At 34.9% G+C, this 21,069-nt stretch overlaps 1 protein-coding gene across 7 annotated transcripts in view; it reads left to right on the top strand.

Moving 5' to 3' along the window:
- KAT6A (lysine acetyltransferase 6A) overlaps positions 1-21,069 on the top strand; it is a 113,423-nt gene that overhangs the window by 57,199 nt on the left and 35,155 nt on the right. For 6 of the 7 annotated variants that reach the window (XM_077849345.1, XM_077849340.1, XM_077849341.1 and 3 more), the window contains 6 exons: positions 1,856-1,964; positions 5,639-5,754; positions 6,545-6,626; positions 9,067-9,202; positions 10,551-10,867; positions 16,592-16,710. In XM_077849345.1, coding sequence (XP_077705471.1) covers positions 1,856-1,964; positions 5,639-5,754; positions 6,545-6,626; positions 9,067-9,202; positions 10,551-10,867; positions 16,592-16,710 — 879 coding nt within the window. The remainder of the gene's footprint in view (positions 1-1,855; positions 1,965-5,638; positions 5,755-6,544; positions 6,627-9,066; positions 9,203-10,550; positions 10,868-16,591; positions 16,711-21,069) is intronic. The other variant, XM_077849344.1, reaches the window with a different exon arrangement.

The following is a 21,069-nucleotide window of genomic DNA, read 5'->3' as shown; positions in this document are numbered from 1 at the left end:
TTAAGTTTTAATTGGGAAAGGATGTGGCAATCTTTACCACAGCCACAATTATTAAGACAACTTCTAGCTGTTCATCTCTCATTTTATCTCTTGGATGAGCAATACTGTTAACTTGCTTGTGTTGAACATTATTGACGTACCATCCAACTCTCTCAGTACTCCATTTCCTTTCCAGGTTGTTTCCTCTAACAGCCACTTTAATATTGGTGTTCTGACCTTAGGTCTCTTCTTTCTGACTGTTCTCCATGGGAGAACTCATCAACTTTGAGAATCCTAATGCCATTTTGAAGGTATTTGATTTCTAGATTTTAATTTCCAGGCCAACCTTTCTCTTGAACTCCAGATCCCTGTTTCGTAAAGTCCATGGGCATTGCTATATAGATGCTCCATAGGCATTTTAAGCTCAGTAAGTCCCAAGCTAAGCTCATCCCCCTCCTCCCAAGCCTGATTCTTTATTTTCTTTGAATACCCCGTTAAGGGGGCTTCGCTGTCAAATATCTCCAGAAGAACTAGAGTCTGGGAAGCCTTCCTTCCCCTGACGTTCCTTTCTCCTACTTGATTCCCTTCCTCTAGTACTGACAGACACTTTCTCTGTTGTCTCCAGTAGACTAAAAGAATCTTGAGGGCTTTATATCTCTGTCCCGTATAAATGGTTAAGATATGACAGGGAGTGCCTCCAACTAACTACATCTAACATCAAACTCAGCACCTGTTTTTCTCCTGATCTTCTTCTTTTAAAATGACTTAATGTTTCACACCATCTTTTCATTAGGTCAGTCATATTTAACTCATTTCTTTCTATCAACTTCCATAACTAGTTGATTTCCTAATCCCATAGCTTTTTTTTCTGTTCCCTTTTCTAAAAAAAAAAATTTCTTTTCGGGTTCATCTTGTCTTCAACAGACTATTGTGGTCATTGTTTAAATGTTCCACCTATCTTTGGGTTTTCCCCCATTTGTCTTTGATATTGCTACTGGATTTTTTCCCCCTCAAATACAGGTTGGTTCAATAGCCTTCTGTTACTCTTCTCTTCTTGCAGAATAAAGTCCAACGTCTTTATAAAACATTCAGTGGCAATCTTCACAAACTGTTGTACCCAGGCCCCTACACTTATCACAGAAACCATATTCTTTAAGCACTGGCTTTAGCAGACTGCACACCTAAGTTCATCTTGTTTATACTACTTATACTGTCTTTCTCTGCATCCTGTGGGCTGGAGGGCAGGGGCAGTGCTGTATAGGAACATAGAAACCTAGTTTTAAACTCGGTTTTAACAATTATTATCAATTGTCCTTGGACAAACTTCTTAGGATCTCATAGCACATGGTACTAATACTTACTACATGTTATCTTCCTCTTTCAACCTTTTTTCTCCAAACCACAACTGAAATTTATCTTTCTCATTTGTACAGAGCACTTACTGTTTGTCTCTTCTAGCACTTAATGTCTGCTGTCTTAATGTCTGCTTACTTCTGCACATTTTATCACTTCTCCTACATGACATACCTTTTAAGGGTTGATACTGTGATTTCTTATGCTTAATTCAGTTGAAATTTTAAAAATCTTAGGTGAAGGATTTGCTTTGTTTAATCCATACTGTGTCATTTAGTTTCAAGTGACCAGTGTGGTTGTGATCTTTTTTGGACCAAAGCTGTCACTCTAAGGACTAGTTATAACGGTCCAGCCAGAGCAGGTTTTGTAAAAACTCCCTTACTTAGTTGGGGATTTAGGAGAGTGATACAGTTATCTTAAAGTTACATAGAACTCTCATAGGAATTTAAGACTGTAATTTTAATGTCTTTGTATTCATACTAAAAAAAGTACTTGTACCTGAGTGAATTTTTTTTCTTTATAGCCCGTTGCTGAACCAATCCCCATCTGTAGTTTCTGTCTTGGTACAAAGGAACAAAATCGAGAAAAGAAGCCAGAGGAACTCATCTCCTGTGCCGACTGTGGCAACAGTGGTATGTAATCCCTTGGATTCCTTCTGACGTGTGCTGTCAGGCAAGAGGGAGGTGTATTTAACTGAGGTGGTATTCTTGATCCTTATAAAACTAAGACTTTAATTTGATTCTGGTTTAAGGTAATTGAGATGAACTTCTAGATTAGGGAGGGATTTATTTAAATGTATAGTTGAAATGTTTTATTTAGTTCATTTAAACCAGGTCTTAGTTTTGTTTTTTATAAAAATCTTTTCATAGACTTATTTTTTCCTGTTGGTCTTTATACTTGACTATCAAACATCTGTTCAAATCACAGCAATCAGTTTGAAATTATTGCTAGTTTCTTTAATAATCACTACTTATCTTTCTTAATTTATGCATCAGGCTTTATGAATAGAACCAGGATGATAACAGATTTGTTTTTCTTGATAGAAACTTACACATGTCACATTGGGAAATGGAATGTTGACACTGCAATTTAGTGAGCTGTATGAAATCGTGGGCTCTAAAAATGATTTTGCAAAGACTCTCCTAGTTTGTCAATTCCAGAGATATTCTTGGTTTACATTTTCAGAACTTACAAGTTTTTGTAGGATAGCCTTAGTAAATCAACATTATACATTATCTTTGATCATTGGCTTAATTTTCAGTATTTTATATTTGTAGCAATCATGATTTAGTCGAGAAACCAGAAACCACTCTAGATACTTCAAGAGGAAAGAAATTTAATACCAGGACCAGATGTTTGTGAAATTATTAGAAGGGCTGAAGAGGAAAGCTCTACGCTGGGCTTTAAGGACCGATTCTGGAATACTACAGAACTGATTCAACAAGGGAGTCACTTATATCTGCCTCCATTTGGAAGAAGTGGAAGCAGGAGGCTGCTGCAGGATTGTAGCTGGATATTGAAAGGCTGAATTTGGCCATCACCATAATTACCTCTGGATAGCCATTAAGGTGAAGAGTGGATGGGTACTGGCATTCCTATGACGTTATCATTAGAAAACAGTCAGTACCAGGAGAAGAGTGGTCTTTGTTTCATTTTTCTCTTTCAAAAAATCACTCAAACACATCCAGTTAGTAGAACTTAATTCATACTTAGACCCTAGCTGCAAAGGAGTCTAAGAAGTACAGTTTTTAGCTTTTTGTTTTTTATTTAATGTAATTAAATAAAAGAGAAGGCTTCAGAAGAAGGCAGGAAGAGATCTTGAGTGGTAGGTGACCATATCCAGCATAATATCACAAACCAAAATGAACTCTGGATGGATTTTTACAGTTAAATATAAACCATAAAATCACAAAATATTAGGTAAAAATATAGTGACATATCCCACAGTGCAGTGATTTCCAAACTATTTTTATAGTAGAATCCTTAAGAAATCATATGGGAATCTAAAATGGATCTGCTCAGGTGAGGTAGGAATAAAATGGGGGTGGGTGGGGGAGTTGTGTTATAGCCCTGCCTTCTAAGGCACATTATATTTGAGGTGGTCTCTGAGTTCTTTGCAATTTGAAAACAATAGAAGGAACTTATAAAGAACTATTAAAATAAACAACTATTGGTTATCTATTGCCTTAGATATAAACTGCTCCAAATGTAGCAACTAAAAGCAACAGCATTTTAAAATTCATGTTCCTGTTGGTCAGGAATTTGGGAATGGCTTGCCTGGGTGGTTTTGACTTGGGATCTTTCATGTGGATGCAATCAGGATTTTAACTGGTACTCAGTTATCTGTGGGCTCCCATTCCACGATGACTGACTTACTGGGCTGGCAAGTTAATGCTGCCTGTTCACAGAGAGCCTCAGTTCTTTGCCATTTGAACAACTTCTTCAGGCTGCATGTGTACCCACAATGGCTGCTGAATTCTCCTAAGCAGGTATTTGAGAGAGCAAGATGGAATCTGCAATATCTTTTATTACCTGGCCTAGCCTGTCGTTTCAGCACACAAATTGGCCCTATTCATTGTGGGAGGGAGCTACACAGTGTGTCATTTGGTATTCTTGCCAAAAGGCAAGAATATTTGGAGGGCAGCTTGGAGCCTGGCTATTACAGTCGTCAAGGAAGAGAACTGTGGACATAGTCATATGTATGACAGCTGATAATTTCCAAACTAAGAACTAAAATACCCAAAATTTTTAAAAGAATTATTTGGGTAAAATAATTGCATTAAATATGGTAAAGGGCCAAAAGCTATAAAGTGTGAAGAGCATATTTACATTTTGAGCATAAACTCCAAAGGTCAGAGCCTATGAAGAGGTAGTTTATATGAGAGAAAGTTAATTGTTGAACATATTAGGAAAACATTTAATCTAAGTAATGATAAGCATGCACACCAGCATAGCAGTGAAGTGTCATTTTATAACTTTTATAATAATAAAATTTGAAAGATAAGAGCCCAAATGTAGAGCTGATGAAATAGTAAAATATTTGTACATGTCGTAGCACTAGATATTATATCAGAGGGTTCAGAAACATGTTTTTGCAGTGCATATCTACGTCTTAAGCTATAGAAATGTTTCTTTCACTTCACTTACCAATCCCACTTTCAGGAATTTATTTTAAGGAATTAATCTAAAAGAAGGAAAGAATCTGTAAACATAAAGTAATTCATTGTAGTGAATTACAGGTAATAGTTTAAATAGTTAACAATAGGGAAATGGCCAGGTAGGTTATAGGGTATTGAGTGGAATTATTCAGTTTAAAGAATATAAAATAACGTTTACTTGACTAAAAGAATGAAGAAAAGCAAAATAAAACTGTATATACCCTGTAATTAAAACTGTGCAAGGGCTTTTAGCAAGTCTAAAAAGGAAAAGTAGAAGAGGGAATGGCTAATCTAGGAAGATGAGATTATGAATGAGATTTTTACATTTTCTCTCCCATTTTCCTTTAATATTAGTGATGTTTTAATAATAAACTTCATACCATCTCATAAAAGAAGTTTATTTAGGAATAGAAAGGAGAGGAGAGAAAATAATTTAGTCAGCCTTTTCTCTCACCAAAGGAAAATAAACAACTTTTAGGGGAATGGGGCAAATCTTTCCAGAGTAAGGGCAGATTTGGTTTCCTAAAATTTTGAGACTCAAATGGATACTAACTCTTAGAAGAGGAAACTTTTTTTTTCTGTTACTGTTAATTCTGATCACAATGGAGATATTGCTTGGGTTTTAGTTTTTAGCTAAAGTAACTTTAAATGATGGGTTTAATAAAAATATATTTTTAGTTATAAAAGTAACATGTTATTGTTTAAAAAATTGAGACCACAGAAGGGTGTTAAAGTAAAAGGTAAAATCCTTCTTCAAAATGTTTACAGCTTCATCTCTTAGGATATTACATTTGGAAACAGTTTTTGTGTATCCTTCCAGAAATGGCCTAGGCATGTTATGTACATAACATGTACATAAAGCATGTATACATACATTATCTTTAATGCAGGCTTAATAAAGGTTAAGAGTTTGTCAGGTTTTTTTATAATCACATCGGGGGGTGCATGGTGTACTAAGTACTGTTTAGCATCAGTAAAACTGAATTGGAATTCCAAGTCCTGATGAGACACTTCTGGCAAGCTTCCAAGAGCATCTTTTCTTTGATATATTTTGATTTAAGGTAATTGCCTTTTTCTACATCATTCCTTCAATATAATTAAAAAATGATTCTTGATTGTTTCATTTGAGAATTTTCCCCTCTTACTAGGTCATCCATCCTGTTTAAAGTTTTCCCCTGAACTAACGGTTAGAGTGAAGGCCTTACGGTGGCAGTGCATTGAGTGTAAAACGTGCAGCTCTTGTCGAGATCAAGGCAAAAATGCAGTGAGTATCTCTGCCTTACAATGTTAATATTTGTTATAGATGTAGAATGTGCAATTGGTATTTTCCTTTCAGTTACTTCATCCAGCAGAATTGAAACAGGAGTCTCTTTAAATTACACATCCTGGGACGCCTGGGTGGCTCAGCAGTTGGGCGCCTGCCTTCAGCTCTCGTGATCCTGAGATTGAGTCCCACATCGGGCTCCTTGCAAGGAGTCTGCTTCTCCCTCTGCCTCCATCTCTACCTCTCTCTCTCAGTCTGTGTCTCTCATGAATAAATAAATAAATCTTAAAAAAAATTTATACATCCTTAGTTTAGAATTCTTACTCTTTGAGACTTAGATTTTCTAGGTAGTTTCTAAAGCACCTTAATTTTATGTTTGCAGAGAGACTAAGCCACTTTAAAGAAATACTCCTGAAATTTGAGTAGTGTGGAGGCATTCACTTAGGAATGGTCAGTTAGTATATTAACCACAAATCATCCTTTTCTCCTTTCCATTAGAAAAACTAAAGTTAGCTTATGTCTGGTTACTGGGTAAACTTGAAAGTTATGAAACTAGTTCTTTATTAAAGATTGGTTGAAGCAAAACTTTTTGCTAACTCAGACTGTCCATTTACTCAGTTAATACAAATTAAGGAAACTTTTTTTTTTTCAATAAATTAAGGAAACTTTGACTATTATGGCAGCTCATTTCCTTTATGAGATCATTGAAACTTCTTAGGTTTTATGAAGTTGTGATCCTGACATGTTTTTGTTTCATAAGGTTAAGCAGAACTGTCCTTTCTTTTTTTAGGATAACATGCTCTTTTGTGATTCCTGTGACCGAGGTTTTCACATGGAGTGTTGTGACCCACCACTCACCCGGATGCCAAAAGGTGAAAAATACTTTCTGAAATCAGACTGGCAATATAAAGGGCATATTAGTGAAAGCACTTTTTATCTACTTTGTTAAAATGAAAGAATAATTTTCATCTTTCTGTGTAAGTAGGAAGAGAGCTGTCACTTTAAAGGTGGGGGTTAGGAAGCCTAATATTCTTATGTATATGGGCTTATTGTTTTCCTCTATTTTCAATTTAAGTATCCATGTACAGTGAAGTAGTTCCTTTATGAATGAATATTTGCCAGTTCTATAGCTAGAGGATAAAATACTCACATTATGTAATATTTTAAAATATCTCTTTTCTGTAAAGGAAGAAATGCAATTGTATTAGGTCATGTTGATTATATCAGTATTAATTATTTCACTGTTCATCACTTTTGAAAGGCCTAGAGCTATTAGTTTATTCAAAACTAAAAAAAAATGTTTTAGTAAAGTAATTTCCAAACAAATTGTTTTTGTGCCCTAACTCATAAGACTCCAGCTTCATGGTATTCTATTCTTTTGATTCCTTTTCTTTGAAAGGTATTTGGTTGGAATATAACCACCGGTTGAACTTCCATCTTATATGCTTATAGTTTCTTTAAAAAAAAAAATTCAGTTAGCCTCTCCTGCTTTGTCTTATCACAAATTCCATTTTTAATTCTGATTTTGTGACTTAATAGATTTCCTAAGTAAAGTGCGTAGAGGATATTTGGTAATTTCTTCTTGGAAAAACTTTTCCTATGGATGGAAAGGGACTCAGCCTTAGGTATAGTCAAAGTATTCCACTTAGAATCTTATTTGAGTCTGTCTTATGTCATTCTGTTGGTTGTTACCTTTTGAAAAGTCTTCGATTTGTATGTATTAGAAGAATAAATACCCCCTTTCCTACCTCTTCCATTTGAAGTCTCAGGAGTTACAAAAGGCTTTTTGAGAATCATTCAAGAGAAGAAAGATTTTCTTAGGACTACATTCCTGGGTATTTAGTGCCTACAAAAGAAGTTTTGTTGCAGCTTAAAACAGAAATAATTTTGAGTTAAATGTGGATTTACAGGAAAGTGGCAAAAATAGTATAGAGACTTCTTATTGCACCCATTACCTGTTTTCTTCTAATGTTAACATCTTATAAAATCATTGTACAGGGTTCCTGGGTGGCTCAGTTGGTTAAGTGTCCGCCTTCGGCTCAGGTCATGATCCCAAGGTCTTGGGATTGAGCCCTGTGTCAGGGTCCCTGCTCAGCAGGGAATCTGCTTCTCCCTCTCTCTCTACCTGCTGCTCCCCCTGCTTGTGCATGCTTTCTCTCAGTCAAATAAATAAAATCTTAAAAAAAGTAAAACCATTGTACAATTACTGAAATCAGGAAATTAACACTGATATGATACAGTTAACTAATCTGTAGATCTTATTTGAATTTGTGGTCCAGAATCCAGCGCTGGATTCACGTTGCATTTATCATATTTCCCTAGTCTCTTCCAGTCTGTGTTAATTCCTTAGACTGTCTTTCCTGACCTTGACAGTTTTGAAGAAACTGGTCAGCTATTTTGTAAAAAGTCCTTGGATTTGGTTTTGTCTTTTTCTTTATCATGATGAAATTAAGATTATAAAGTGGCAAGAATACCACAGAAGTGAAATTGTACCCTTCTTTAGTGCATTGTAAATGCAATTGTATAATGCTAATATGTCTTGTTACTGGTAATGTTAACTGTGATCACTTGATTACAGTAGAAACTTGACCTTAAAGTTACTTTTTCCTCTTTGTACTAACTTTAGTATCCATCAGTGATTCTTGCTTGCACCAATTTTACTTTGGTGTTTACATAGTGACGGTTTTTTTGCTTCCATCATCACTTCTACGTTTATTAATTGGAATTCTGTAAGGAAGAGCTATCCCTTTTCACATTTATTTGTTCAATTATTTATATTAGTAATGGACTTATGTATGTTTATTTTATTTAGTGAGTTGTAATCCACTGATGTGATTATTTTTTTGCTCAGAATGACCCTGATTTGGGGATTGGGAGCTCTTTCAAGTTAGCTTCTAGGTCCTTTTGACATGCCTTTCTCATCTTTTGAGTACTATAAGATGCTCCAGGTTATCAAGTATTTTCCTTGCTTCAGTCCTGGAATCAGTTATTATTCTATGGAAATCTGGCTTCTTTTCTTATAGAATGGTAATTAGAAACCTCTATCTGGGTGCCAGGGGTAGAGCAGGGGTTTTTAACCAAGGATCAGAGGACTTCAACCATATGTGGGTTTCAGGATATTTGTGCGTCTTTTCCAGTTGTTTGTAGAATTTTGTGTGTATATGTTTTCATGTTTATTTTTCTAAGGGGCTTTCATCAGATTTTTAAATGGGAGACTTTGACCTACAAGAGGTTAAGAATTCCTAGAGTATCTGAACTTTTTCCATGTATCTGTGTCTGTTGTGCCTAATGTAGAATCTTGTCTTTTTATAGGCATGTGGATATGTCAAATATGTCGACCTAGGAAAAAAGGACGAAAACTTCTACAGAAGAAGGCAGCACAGATAAAACGGCGCTATGCTAACCCAATAGGACGTCCGAAAAACAGGTTAAAGAAACAAAACACGGTGTAAGTTGTACTTGTGGCAAGGTGAGGGGAGAAAAGGATAGGGTCTTCTCTCTAGTGTAGGATATACTTATTTGCTTTATGAAAAAAATTCCAGTTGTTAAAATTGGCACTTTTATGTAATAATAATGGCTATGTTTACTGAGCTCTTAATAAAGTGCCAAGTTAGAATAAAGTTCTAAGTGTTTTACAGTGTTTTAATCATTTAATTTTCCCAAAAACCAAATGAAGCAGTATTGTTGTTACTCTTATTTTTCAAAGGAGGAAACTACAACACAGAAAGATTAACTTGCACAGTTTATAGTAAGTGTTGAACTGGGATTAAAATCCACAAGTAGTTTGGCACCTGTTTTGGACTCTTAACCACTGCCTAATATTGTTCCTCTTATGTAAACAAGAAAGAAAAACGTTATTATTAGTATTTCGCAGATTCCTCTCCTGATGTGGTCTCAGTAGTTTATTTATATTAGATGTATAAACTACTGGAAAACTTTTGCTATTGATGTCATACCCAAGTCCCATTTTTGTATCCTGATACAAAATAATATAATGTATTTTTCATCTATTAGCAGAAATCAGGGATATAATAGTCTCTTGTGGACTAGGAAACTGGGCTATGTGTGGAGGATGTGGGGCAAGATTCAGTATCTAATTCTTTTTGTTTTTTAAGTGTCTATAGTAATTCCCTTTTGATTTTGATGATATGTAAGATATGTTTAAGCCAGTAAACCTCTATTCTTAAAAATTTACCCACCCTTTTTATACTTTAAGATTGTCTTGAAGACAATAACTGAAAGGAATGGGTATTAGCAGCTTGAAATACACAGCATCAGTATTGTAGTTCATATTTTAAATCTTAAGCTTTAATTTTCCTGTAAGATGATCTTTTAATTCTTGACTTTCAGAGTAACCCATCCTTGTGTTTAGAGGAAAAAGGGTAACTCTGTGTTGGTGCAGAGATCATAGGACTTTATACCTGGAAGAGTCTTAATTGTCCTCTGGTCCAACTCTCATTTTATAGATGAAGACACTGTTGTATAGACGGAATGTAATTTCTCTAAAATATATAGCTATAAAGTGGCAGAATTCTGAGTTAAAAATACCTTCTGATTCCCGACCTACGATTCTTTTTGCTATAAAATACGACTTTCCAGAAATATTATTTCTAATAACAATATTACTTCTCATTTCTATAATATTTATGGCTTATGGAATATTCTTAATATAGTTTTTAAATAAAACCATAGGTTATTTACTAATGACATGTTCTATATTAAATAGAAACCTTATAAAGATTTATTTTTTAATAGTTACCCTTTTCCCTGTTTGATTTTTTTTTTTTTTTTTAAAGATCAAAAGGTCCCTTCAGCAAAGTTCGAACTGGTCCTGGACGGGGTCGGAAACGTAAAATCACTCTTTCCAGCCAATCAGCATCATCATCAGAAGAAGGATATTTAGAAAGAATAGATGGCTTGGACTTCTGCAGAGATAGCAGTGTCCCCTTGAAGTTTAACAAGAAAACCAAAGGGCTCATTGATGGCCTTACCAAATTCTTCACCCCTTCCCCCGATGGGCGGAAACCTCGAGGGGAAGTGGTAGACTATTCTGAGCAATATAGAATCAGGAAAAAGGGCAACAGAAAATCGAGCACTTCAGATTGGCCCACAGGTAAAAGTTCACTTAAGAAGCAAATGTATTCCCAAAGTGTATTATTTGGAATAACAGTAGTTATCTGGAATAGATTTACATTTGATTACTAAACATTGGTTATGGACAAAAGAACATATTAAAGATACATATTAGATGAAAGTAAGGTGGAAAAAAAAAGTAAGATGATAATTATAGCAGGAATTGAGACGCTGAACATGAAGTTATAAAAATGGGCAAATAGGAACTTGTAGGCAAAAGATGGTGCCTTTTTTTTTGGTAGAACCACAAAGAATCTTCTATAGAAATTTAAGGTATGACTTTAAATCAAGGATATCTTTACATTTCATAAATTACAAAACAAATCATGTGATGAGCATCATGGTGCTTACTTTAGTTACAGAAGGAAATCGGAAGAGTATGGGTGGATAAAATGCTGTTGATCTAAGCATAGAGAAAAGACCAAAATATATGCAGGTGTAAGATCACTGATTTTTCTACTTCAAATCTTGGCAAATTTAGTTGTAATATTTCATGGATTATACTTTAAAAGAGACAAAGAACTACAGCTTCAGACCATTTACTTATGTATCAGGCTAAGCTTCCTAGTTTTCATTTATTTATTTAAAATGTGATTTATTGAAACATTTATTGAAATGTTTCTTTCATTTATTGAAAATAATTCACCCTTTTCTCTTACCCTCTATTTCTCCCCCTTCTGGCAAACCACTCTGTATCTATGAGTTTTCTTTTCTTTTTTCTTTTCTTTTCTTTTCTTTTCTTTTCTTTTTTCTTTTCTTTTCTTTTCTTTTTTTCTTTTCTTTCTTATCTATTTTTAGATTCCACGTATAAAGAAGATATATATAGTATTTGTCTTTGACTTTATTTAGTATAAAAACTTTGAGGTCCATCCATATTGTCAGAAATGGCACAATTTCTTTTTAAATTTTTTTTTGGCTGAGGGATACCTGGGTGGCTCAGCGGTTGAGCATCTGGCTTCAGCTCAGGGCGTGATCCTGCGGTCCCGGGATCAAGTCCCACATTGGCTTCCCTGCATGGAGCCTGCTTCTCACTCTGTCTCTGTCTTTGTCTCTCTCTCTCTCTCTCATGAATAAATAAATAAAATCTTAAAAAAAAATTTTTTTTTTGCTGAATAATATTATACACATACACCACAGTTTTTTTAGTCTATGGTTGCATTAGGTTGTTTACATATCTTGACTATTGTAGATAATGCTGCATTGAACATGGGGTGTATATTTTTTCGAGTGAATATTTTTGTTTTCTTTGGATTCATACACAGAAATGGAATTGAATTGCTGGATTGTGTAGCAGTTCTGTTTAATTTTTTGAGGAGCCTCCATACTGTTCTCCCTAGTGGCTGCATGAGTATACACTCCCACCAACAATGCACAGTGGTCCCCTTTTCTCCATATTCTTACCAACATTTGTAATTTCTAGTCTTTTTGACAATAGCCATTCTGACAGGTGTGAGGTAATATCTCCGTGTGTTTTTGATTCGCATATTTACTGTTAATTAATGATGTAGAGCATATTTTCATGTACTTGTTGCCCATCTTTGTGTCTTTATTGAGCAAATGTTCAGATCTTCCGCCCATCTTTAAGTGGATTGTTTTTGTGTTTTTTTGTTTGTTTGTTTGTTTTGGAGAGATGGAGAGAGAGTACAGTTGAGCAGGAAGGTGGGGTCAGAGGGAGAGAGAGAGAATCTTAAGCAGGCTCCATGCCCAGCACAGAGCCCAATGTAGGGTTTGATCTCATGACCCTGAAATCTTGACCTGAGCAGAAATCAAGAGTCAGACACAACTGACTGAGCCACCTAAGCGCCCCATGGATTGTTTTTTGCTATTGAGTTGAATGAGTTCTTTGTATATTTTGGATTGACCCCTTATTGGATGTATGACTTGTAAATATCTTCTTACATTCAGTAGGTTGTTGATGGTTTCCTTTGCTATGCAAAAGCTTTTGAGTTTGATGTAGTCCCACTTATTTGTTGTTGCTTTTATTTTTGGTATCGCGTTTTAAAATGATTGTTAAAAACTATGTTGAGATTACCATCTATGTTTTCTTCTAGGAGTCTTACAGTTTCAGGTCTGAAATTCAAATCTTTAACCCATTTTGAGTTACTTTTTGTGTGTGGTGTAAGAGAGTTATGTAGTTTCATTCTTTGACATTTGAGTTGTCCAGTTTTCCCAATACTTTTTATTGAAAACCCTCTCTTTTTCTCCATTGTATATTCTTAGCTCCTTTGTTGTAAATTAATTGACCTGAGTTTATCTATAGGTGCTCCATTCTGTTGCATTGAACTCTGTTTTCATGCCAATACCATACTGTTTTTATTACTGTAGCTTTGTAGTATAGTTTGGAATCAGCTTTAATGCTTTGTCCTTTTTCTCAAGATTGCTTTGGCTATTTGGGGTCTTTTGTGGTTGCATATAAATTTTTTAGGATTCTTTTTTCCGTTTTTGTGAAAAACGTCATTAGAGTTTTAATGGGGATTGCATTGAAACTATAGATAGCTTTAGGAACTGTGGACATTTTGACAATATTCTTTCAATCCACAAGCATGGAGTATCTGTCCATTTATTTGTGTCTTTAATTTCTTTCATTAATGCCATATATGTATGTCTGGACACACACATACATATATTTATACATATACAGTGGTATGTCTTCAATGTACAGGTCTTTCACCTGCTTGGTTAAATTTATTCCCAGGTATTTTACTCTTTTTGGTACAATGGTAAATGGGATTGTTTTCTTAATTACGTTTTCTGGTACTTCATTATTAGTGTATAAAAACAATTCAGATTATTGTACTGATTTTGTATCCTTCAACTTTAATGAATTCATTTATTAATTCTAACAGTTTTTTGATAGCATCTTTAGGGTTTTCTCTATATATTATATCATCTGCAAATAGTGACAGTTTTCCTTGTTCTTTTCCAACTTGGATACCTTTTATTTTTTCCTTGCCTAATTGCTCTAAGCTAGAACTTTCAATCCTATGTTGAATAAAAGTAGTAAGGGTAGGTATCCTTGTCTTGTTCCTGATCTTAGAGGAAAAGCTCTCAGCTTTTCACTCTTGAGTATGATGTTAGCTGTAGACTTGTCATATATGACCTTTATTATGTTGAGGTATTTTCTCTCTATACCTGCTTTGTTGAGTGTTTTTATCCTAGATGTTGAATTTTGTCAAATTTTTGTCTGCATCTCCTGAAATGGTTATCTGATTTTTATCCTTTGTTTTGTTATTGTGGTATATTGACTGACTTTTTGGATATTGAACCATCCTTGAATCTCTGGAATAAATCCTACTTGATCAGGGTATATGACCCATTAATTGTATTGTTGAAATTGATTTGCTAATATTTTTTTGAGGATTTTTCATCTGTGTTCATTGGGGATATTGACCTGTAACTTTCTTTTCTTGTGGTATCTTTGGCTTAGGTAATGCTAGCCTCATAAAATGAGCTTGGAAGAGTTCCATCTTCTATTTTTGTAAGAGTTTGAGAAGGATTGGTATTAAGTGTTTTTGAATGTTCCATGGAATTCACCAGTGAAACTTTTTGTCAGGAAGTTTTTGATTATTGATTCAGTCTCCTTATAGAAATTGGTCTGTTCATATTTCCTATTTCATCATGATTCAATCTTGGTAGGTTGTATATTTCTAGAAATTTATGCATTTCTTCTAGACAGCCCAGTTTTTTTTGGGTATAAATTGTTCATAGTAGTCTCCTGTGATTTTTGTATTTCTGTGGTATTAGTTGTAACATTCCTTCTTTAATTCATTTCATACTTGTATATCAGGCTAAGTTCCCTAACTTTCAAAGTAGAAAAATTCTGTAGAGAAAACTTAGTAGTGTACCAGGTAATTCAAGTCAGAGGAAGGAAATTTTGATTAGCTGTCTTGGTAATTAAAGTTTAAACTAGTCTCATTGCTATTTAGTGCCTTGAGTTTACAGACCTAACCCTGTGAAGGAAGTAGAAAAGTCCTGAGGAAAATAGGAGAATGAGAATGGACTCTTTTTGGATCACAAGGGCCAAAAATGTAGTGTCTCATAGACTGCAAAAGAATTTCTTAATTTTGATTTCCTTCCACTGAATGTCCCATTGGTGATTGTATTCACTACGTCTTCTTTCCTGCTTATATAAATGGTTGATGGGTCCAGCACAGGAGAGGAAATTTCATCATTGCCAGGTTCCCCTTTTTATGCTGTATTGGTTGGCTTTTCACCAGTGTGGCAATCAACTAATTACTCTTTAAGTGTTCAAGTACTTTTCGTGTCTTTATCAGCCATGTACACTCTAGCTCCAGTCTGAGTATATTTATCTGAGAAAATATGCAATCCATTTAGGTTGGACTTAGGAGGAAAGAATCTAAAGCAGATCCTAGTGAAAGGCTTTTCTGAATTAACTACTTCACTGGGGATGGATAATTATAAGAATCTCCTGGAAAGTTTTAGAAACAAATTATTAGATGAAATATTGACTATTTTACATTGGTGTGAGTTTTTGCTGTAATTGACTTTTGTAAGTTTCTTTATGAATTGTTGAATTTAAGGAACAGTCTGCACCATCTGATAGAATGCTATTCAGTGCTTACTATAAATCTGTTCCTGCATCCATCTGTGTCATGCACTAGGGGGCATTAAAGTCACATAATATCTTCAGATACATGTTTTTCACTTTGGGAATAGTTCACCAGTGAGTCCTTGTCCTTATTCTTCTTATACTAAGTGAATAGCAGCCTCTATGTCTATTTAATTTGAAAAGAACTGTCACAAATTGGTCTTATCAGTCATACTTACACAAATAGGAAATTAGTCACCAGCAGAGTCATCTTCAAGTGCAGAGGATAGCCATCTACATAATCCCCCAGTAGTCCTTTCATGAATTTCCTTGCTCATGTGAGGAAGATGCATCATTTACTGAATGATTGTTATAATTTCTCATACTTACCCAGGGGATGATCATCTGTGATCCTCAAATTTGTGGAGTTTTGCTTTAAAAAGGTACCCAGAATGTGAGGGGAGTATGGTAGTTATTTTGGAGGTTATCTTAGTTATGCTGAGGTAGAATGTACTGGCCTTATGAAGATCACAGGATCATCAAAAGGAATAAATTTTCTGTGTTTTGGTCCCATGTGATGAAAATCCTGTCCTGATGTAACATAAACTTCATTCAAAGCACCAAAGAATTGAAAACAATATTTGAATGTTTATATATTAACTTCATACTAAAAATTTTATATTCATATCATTTCAAAGTTTCATATTCCTTAGATCTTTTTTCTGCTCTGCTTTTGTATGTAATTATTTTTTAAGTTTTTATTTAATTTCCAGTTATTTAACATACACAGTATAATATTGTATAATATTAGTTTTGGGTGTACAGTGTAGTGTTTCAACACTTCTGTATGTGACCTGGTGCTCATCAAACTTTTGTAATGTTATACTAAAATATAATGTCTTAATGAAGTTGAAATTTAGTTATGTAATAATTTTATGTTTTAGGACAGTTCAGGTTTTCATAATAAAGCGGATACAATATGTACATATTATTTACTCAGTCTTCTTTCTAGGTGTCAGTTTATTGCTATCCTCTTTTCTACTAAAAATAATATTAAGGTCTTCAAATTGAAATAAAAGCTTTTGAATTTTTTCGAGTTCATATATTAAACTAAGGATAATATTAATAACATCTGAGCCCTTTCTTTACGTGCAGACAATCAGGATGGCTGGGATGGCAAACAAGAAAGTGAGGAACGGCTTTTTGGGAGCCAGGAAATCATGACTGAGAAAGATATGGAATTATTTCGTGATATCCAAGAACAAGCACTGCAGGTAACGTTGAATATTCAGATTGGACAAATAATTTGTTCATGGATGAAAAGCAAAGGATTAATTGTACTGGGGTAAAGCAGTAACAGCAATTCATTTATCTCTCTGATCTGCAAATAGGTATGGTTTGTGCATATACATAGTTCTGCTTGTTAAGGTATTCCTTTTAAACCCATTATGACTGCTTTGGTTTTACAGAGAAACGGGTTTCTTTTGGCTACCAATCTTTCTTTTAAGATTTTATTTATTTATTTATTTGGGAGAGGAGAGAGCATGTGAGCATGAGCAGGGACAGGGGCAGAGGGAAAGGGAGAAGCGGACTCCCTGCTGAGCAAGTAGCCCCAATGCTGGGATGTAGGACTCTGTCCCAGGACTCTGGATCATGACCTGAGCCAAAGGCTCAGACTCAACCAACTGAGCCACCCGGGTGCCCCTTGACTACCAGTATTCAGGGAGTTTGGTTTATTTATTTTCTATCTTACGTATGAAGAAGAGTTGGGATTTGACCAAACAAAAAACAAAAACCAAGCTTTTTTCAAGTGGTAAAACAGCCATATTCATTACTGCAAGAAATATTTATTAAATGCTTCTGCCTTAATCCTTTGGGACATGTAGCAAGATATAAATGTATAGACAAAGAACCTACTTATGCTTCAGATGCTAAAGATGCCAAAGTGAATGACAAAATTCCTTTTTTCATGTATAGTCTAGGAGAGACTTGTAAATAAATAATTTTTTTCATGTGAAAAGTTTAATTATAGTGTACATGGTATTTCAGGAGAATAGGGAGCAAGCATCTACCTATGCCTGGGGAAGTCAGAGGAGGATTCATTGAGGGAAAATACTATTTGAGCTGGTCTTAAAGAATATGTAGGAGTTTATCAGGATGACATGGAATGGGGTCCCGTGTAATCAGAAGGAACAGTAATGCAAAGACTTAAAAATGGAGGAAAACATGCTTAATTGTGGGAATAAATTTTCACATAGGATAGAGGACATTAGATATAGATAATGACAAGAGATGAGATTGGAAAAGTGCAAGGGCTAGATCAATAAAGACTCTTCTAGATTATGTTCATTTATCCTGTATTGTTTCTTTCTTGCTACCAACTCAGTGTGTTAGCCAAGTTGAGTTCTATCTCTTATCTTTAAAGGAAGAACTTATAAGGCTGGTGCTGGGGGTTTCCGTTGTATAGGTGAAACTCTTTAGTTTAAGAAACCTATTTGTGAATAGATTGTTTATGTATATAATTATGTGAATATTTTTGAAAAATAAACACAATATAAATAGCAAACATTTGCTGAGCATTCTACCATCTTATGATTTAACAAAGTACTGGCTTTTAGCAGCTAGATCTTGGTTCAGTTTGTGGTTTGTCATTACTGACTTCTACTTTGGGTAATGTTTACCTCTGAAGGCACATTTCTTTTCCTACCAATAAGAAAAACAAAGTATTATACATACCATAGTAGAAACTTAACATGGAGTTCATGGGAAATCAAAGGAGGAAGTAGTTGTTCCTTTTTTGAAGAATTTTTTTTTCTAAGTTGCAGGCATAATGTCCTTTTACTCCTACTTATTTGTGTGTGTATTTCCTAAAAACAAGGATGTTCTTACACATGATCATAGTATGATTACTTGATAAAAGTAATAATAAAGTGCTTGTTCACTTTATCACAATTTGATTCAGATGATTCACTTTCGGCAGAAATACTATCAGGAGGTATGTAGTATTTATGTGTCTGATCACAAGTGATGTTAACTCTGATCACTTCATTAAGGTGGAATTTCTCTGTAAAATTATTTTTCTTCTGTAAGTATCTTATGGCAATACACTTTGAAACCACGTAAATACCAATTTCTCATCAGACTTTTACCCACTGGATTTAGCATCCAGTGGTGATTCTTGCCTGAAACTATTACTTTGTTGGTTGCTGAACAGGTGATTTTCTAATTCCATCATTTCTTTTATGAAGTTTATTAATTGGCATTCTACTGTAAGGAAGAGCCTTTTATCTTCCATTTATTTATTCATTTAGACTTGAAGATTCTTATTTTATAAATTATAGTTTGTTGCTATTGATACTTATTTTGATACTTACCTTGTTCCAGATTTGGGCAGGGAAGCCTCTTCAAACCATCTGCTGTGTCCTTCTGACATGTCTCTGTCATTTTATTTTATTTTATTTATTTTATTTTATTTTATTTTATTTTATTTTATTTTATTTTATTTTATTTTATTTTATTTTATTATTTTATTATTTTTTTAAAGATTTTATTTATTCATGAGAGACACAGAGAGAGAGAGAGAGAGAGAGAGAGAGAGAGGAACAGACACAGGCAGAGGGAGAAGCAGGCTCCATGCAGGGAGCCCGATGTGGGACTCGATCCCGGGACTCCAGGATCAGGCCCTGGGCTGAAGGCGGTGCTAAACGGCTGAGCCACCCGGGCTGCTCCGTCTCTGTCTTTTTTAAAACTTTGTACAATTTATTCAATTCTGGGATACCTGGTGGCTCAGTGGTTGAGCATCTGACTTTGGCTCAGGGCGTGATCCTAGAGTCCTGGGATCAAGTACCGCATCACGCTCCCTGCATGGAGCCTGCTCCTCCCTCTGCCTATGTCTCTGCCTCTCTCTCTCTGTGTCTTATGAATAAATCTTCAAAAAAAATTTATTCAATTCTTTCTTCATTTTCAGAATTGAAGTATAATTGACATATAACATTCTGTTATTCAAATATACAACATAATGATTTAGTATTTGTATATATCATCATCCTTACTTTTACCACAGTGATATGGTTCTAAGCTCTTACTGTCCTAGCTGTAAATTTAGCCATTTCTCTAAGAATCCTTGGTTTCTGTTAGTGGAGAGTGAGAATAAATGGTGGTTTTGTCCTTTTACTTGCTCAGATCCAAAGAGGTATTATTCTTGATTTTCTCTCTCTTTCATACTCCCTATTTATTTAATCCATCAACAAATCCCAATGGTTCCACCTTCAAAGTATATCCAGAATATGACTACTTCTTACCACTTCCACCTTTGCTACCTTAGTCTAAGCCACCATTATCTCTTGATTAGTATCCCTAGACTAATCTCCTTGCTTCTACTTTTATCTCTCACCCCAAACTCTAGTCTGTATTCCTTATATAGGGACCAGCATAAATATGGTCAAACTTAAGTTGGATCCTACCACTCCTCTGCACAGAAAACCTTTAATGTTTTTCAGTCTTGTTTAGAATTTTTAGTATATGTGCTAATGAAGCAAGCACTTGTTTAGAATTTTTAACAACCAAAGTGTTTATTCTCTTTAAGACTCAGTAGCATCTCATGGCTGCCTTTTTCTTTGGCTACTCCCCTTGTTCTGGCCCTTGTTCACTTGACTCCAGCCACAGGCCTCTTCTTTCTCAGACACATCAAGTACCACCCCCCCCCAAGTTGGAGCCTTTGTACTTACTGCTCCCTCTGTCTGGATTGCTTTTCCTCTAGTCTAGATGTCTAGTTGGCAGGAGTTGGAATAATAGCGGTGTGAAGAGAAAGATTGACTAGGAAGAGTTAAAAGGGATGCTGAGTCTTGCTGAAGTTTAGTGGAGACAATATAAATTTGTATCAACAGTAATCTACCTAACTGTGTGTTTCTTCCCGAATTTTATTAAACTCGTTATTGTCCATGGGTATACCTGGCACCAAGGAAATAAACAGCTAGATATTTGAATTCTGATTTGTGCTTATTTTCATTGGCAGTGAACTAAAATTCTTATGACGGTGGTATTTTTCCATGAGGTTCTTTCATTTAATATTCATGTGCCTGGCATGATATGAGAGCTATAGGGTGAACAGAGCACATAGACTCTACCTTTCACAAAGCTTTCAGTTTCATGAGCAAGACAGAGAATCAATTATAAAAATAAATCTTTAATTACAAACTGGTAGGTAATAGGAAAAAAAGAATGCAGCAAGAGATTACAGGGGCTTCCTGATCTAGGTTGCTGGAGGTTAGGATTCCTCTTTTAAGGAAGTAGTAATTTACACAGAGACTTAAAAGATGAGTAGAAGGTCAGCATGTCAAAGTGCTACAGAGAAGAATATTCCAGACATAAATACGGAGATTGCCTCTGTAAATATTTTGAGGCATATAAGAACTTCGTAAATTTGAGAAACTGTAAGAAGACCAGTATAACTTGAGTACAATGAATAAAAGTGTCACACAAGATGAAGCTGGAGAGAGAAGCTGAGGACATAAGTTAGGATTTGGGTTTTTATTGTAATTGTAGTAGGAAACCATTGAATGACTTTTAGCAAGGAGAATCGCAGGATCAGATTTTCATTAAATTTTTTTTTTCTGGTCACTGTATGAAGAATG

Source organism: Canis aureus, chromosome 15 (genome assembly GCF_053574225.1).
Source record: "Canis aureus isolate CA01 chromosome 15, VMU_Caureus_v.1.0, whole genome shotgun sequence".
Lineage (NCBI taxonomy): Eukaryota > Metazoa > Chordata > Mammalia > Carnivora > Canidae > Canis > Canis aureus.
This window is presented reverse-complemented; position numbering and strand designations above follow the sequence as displayed.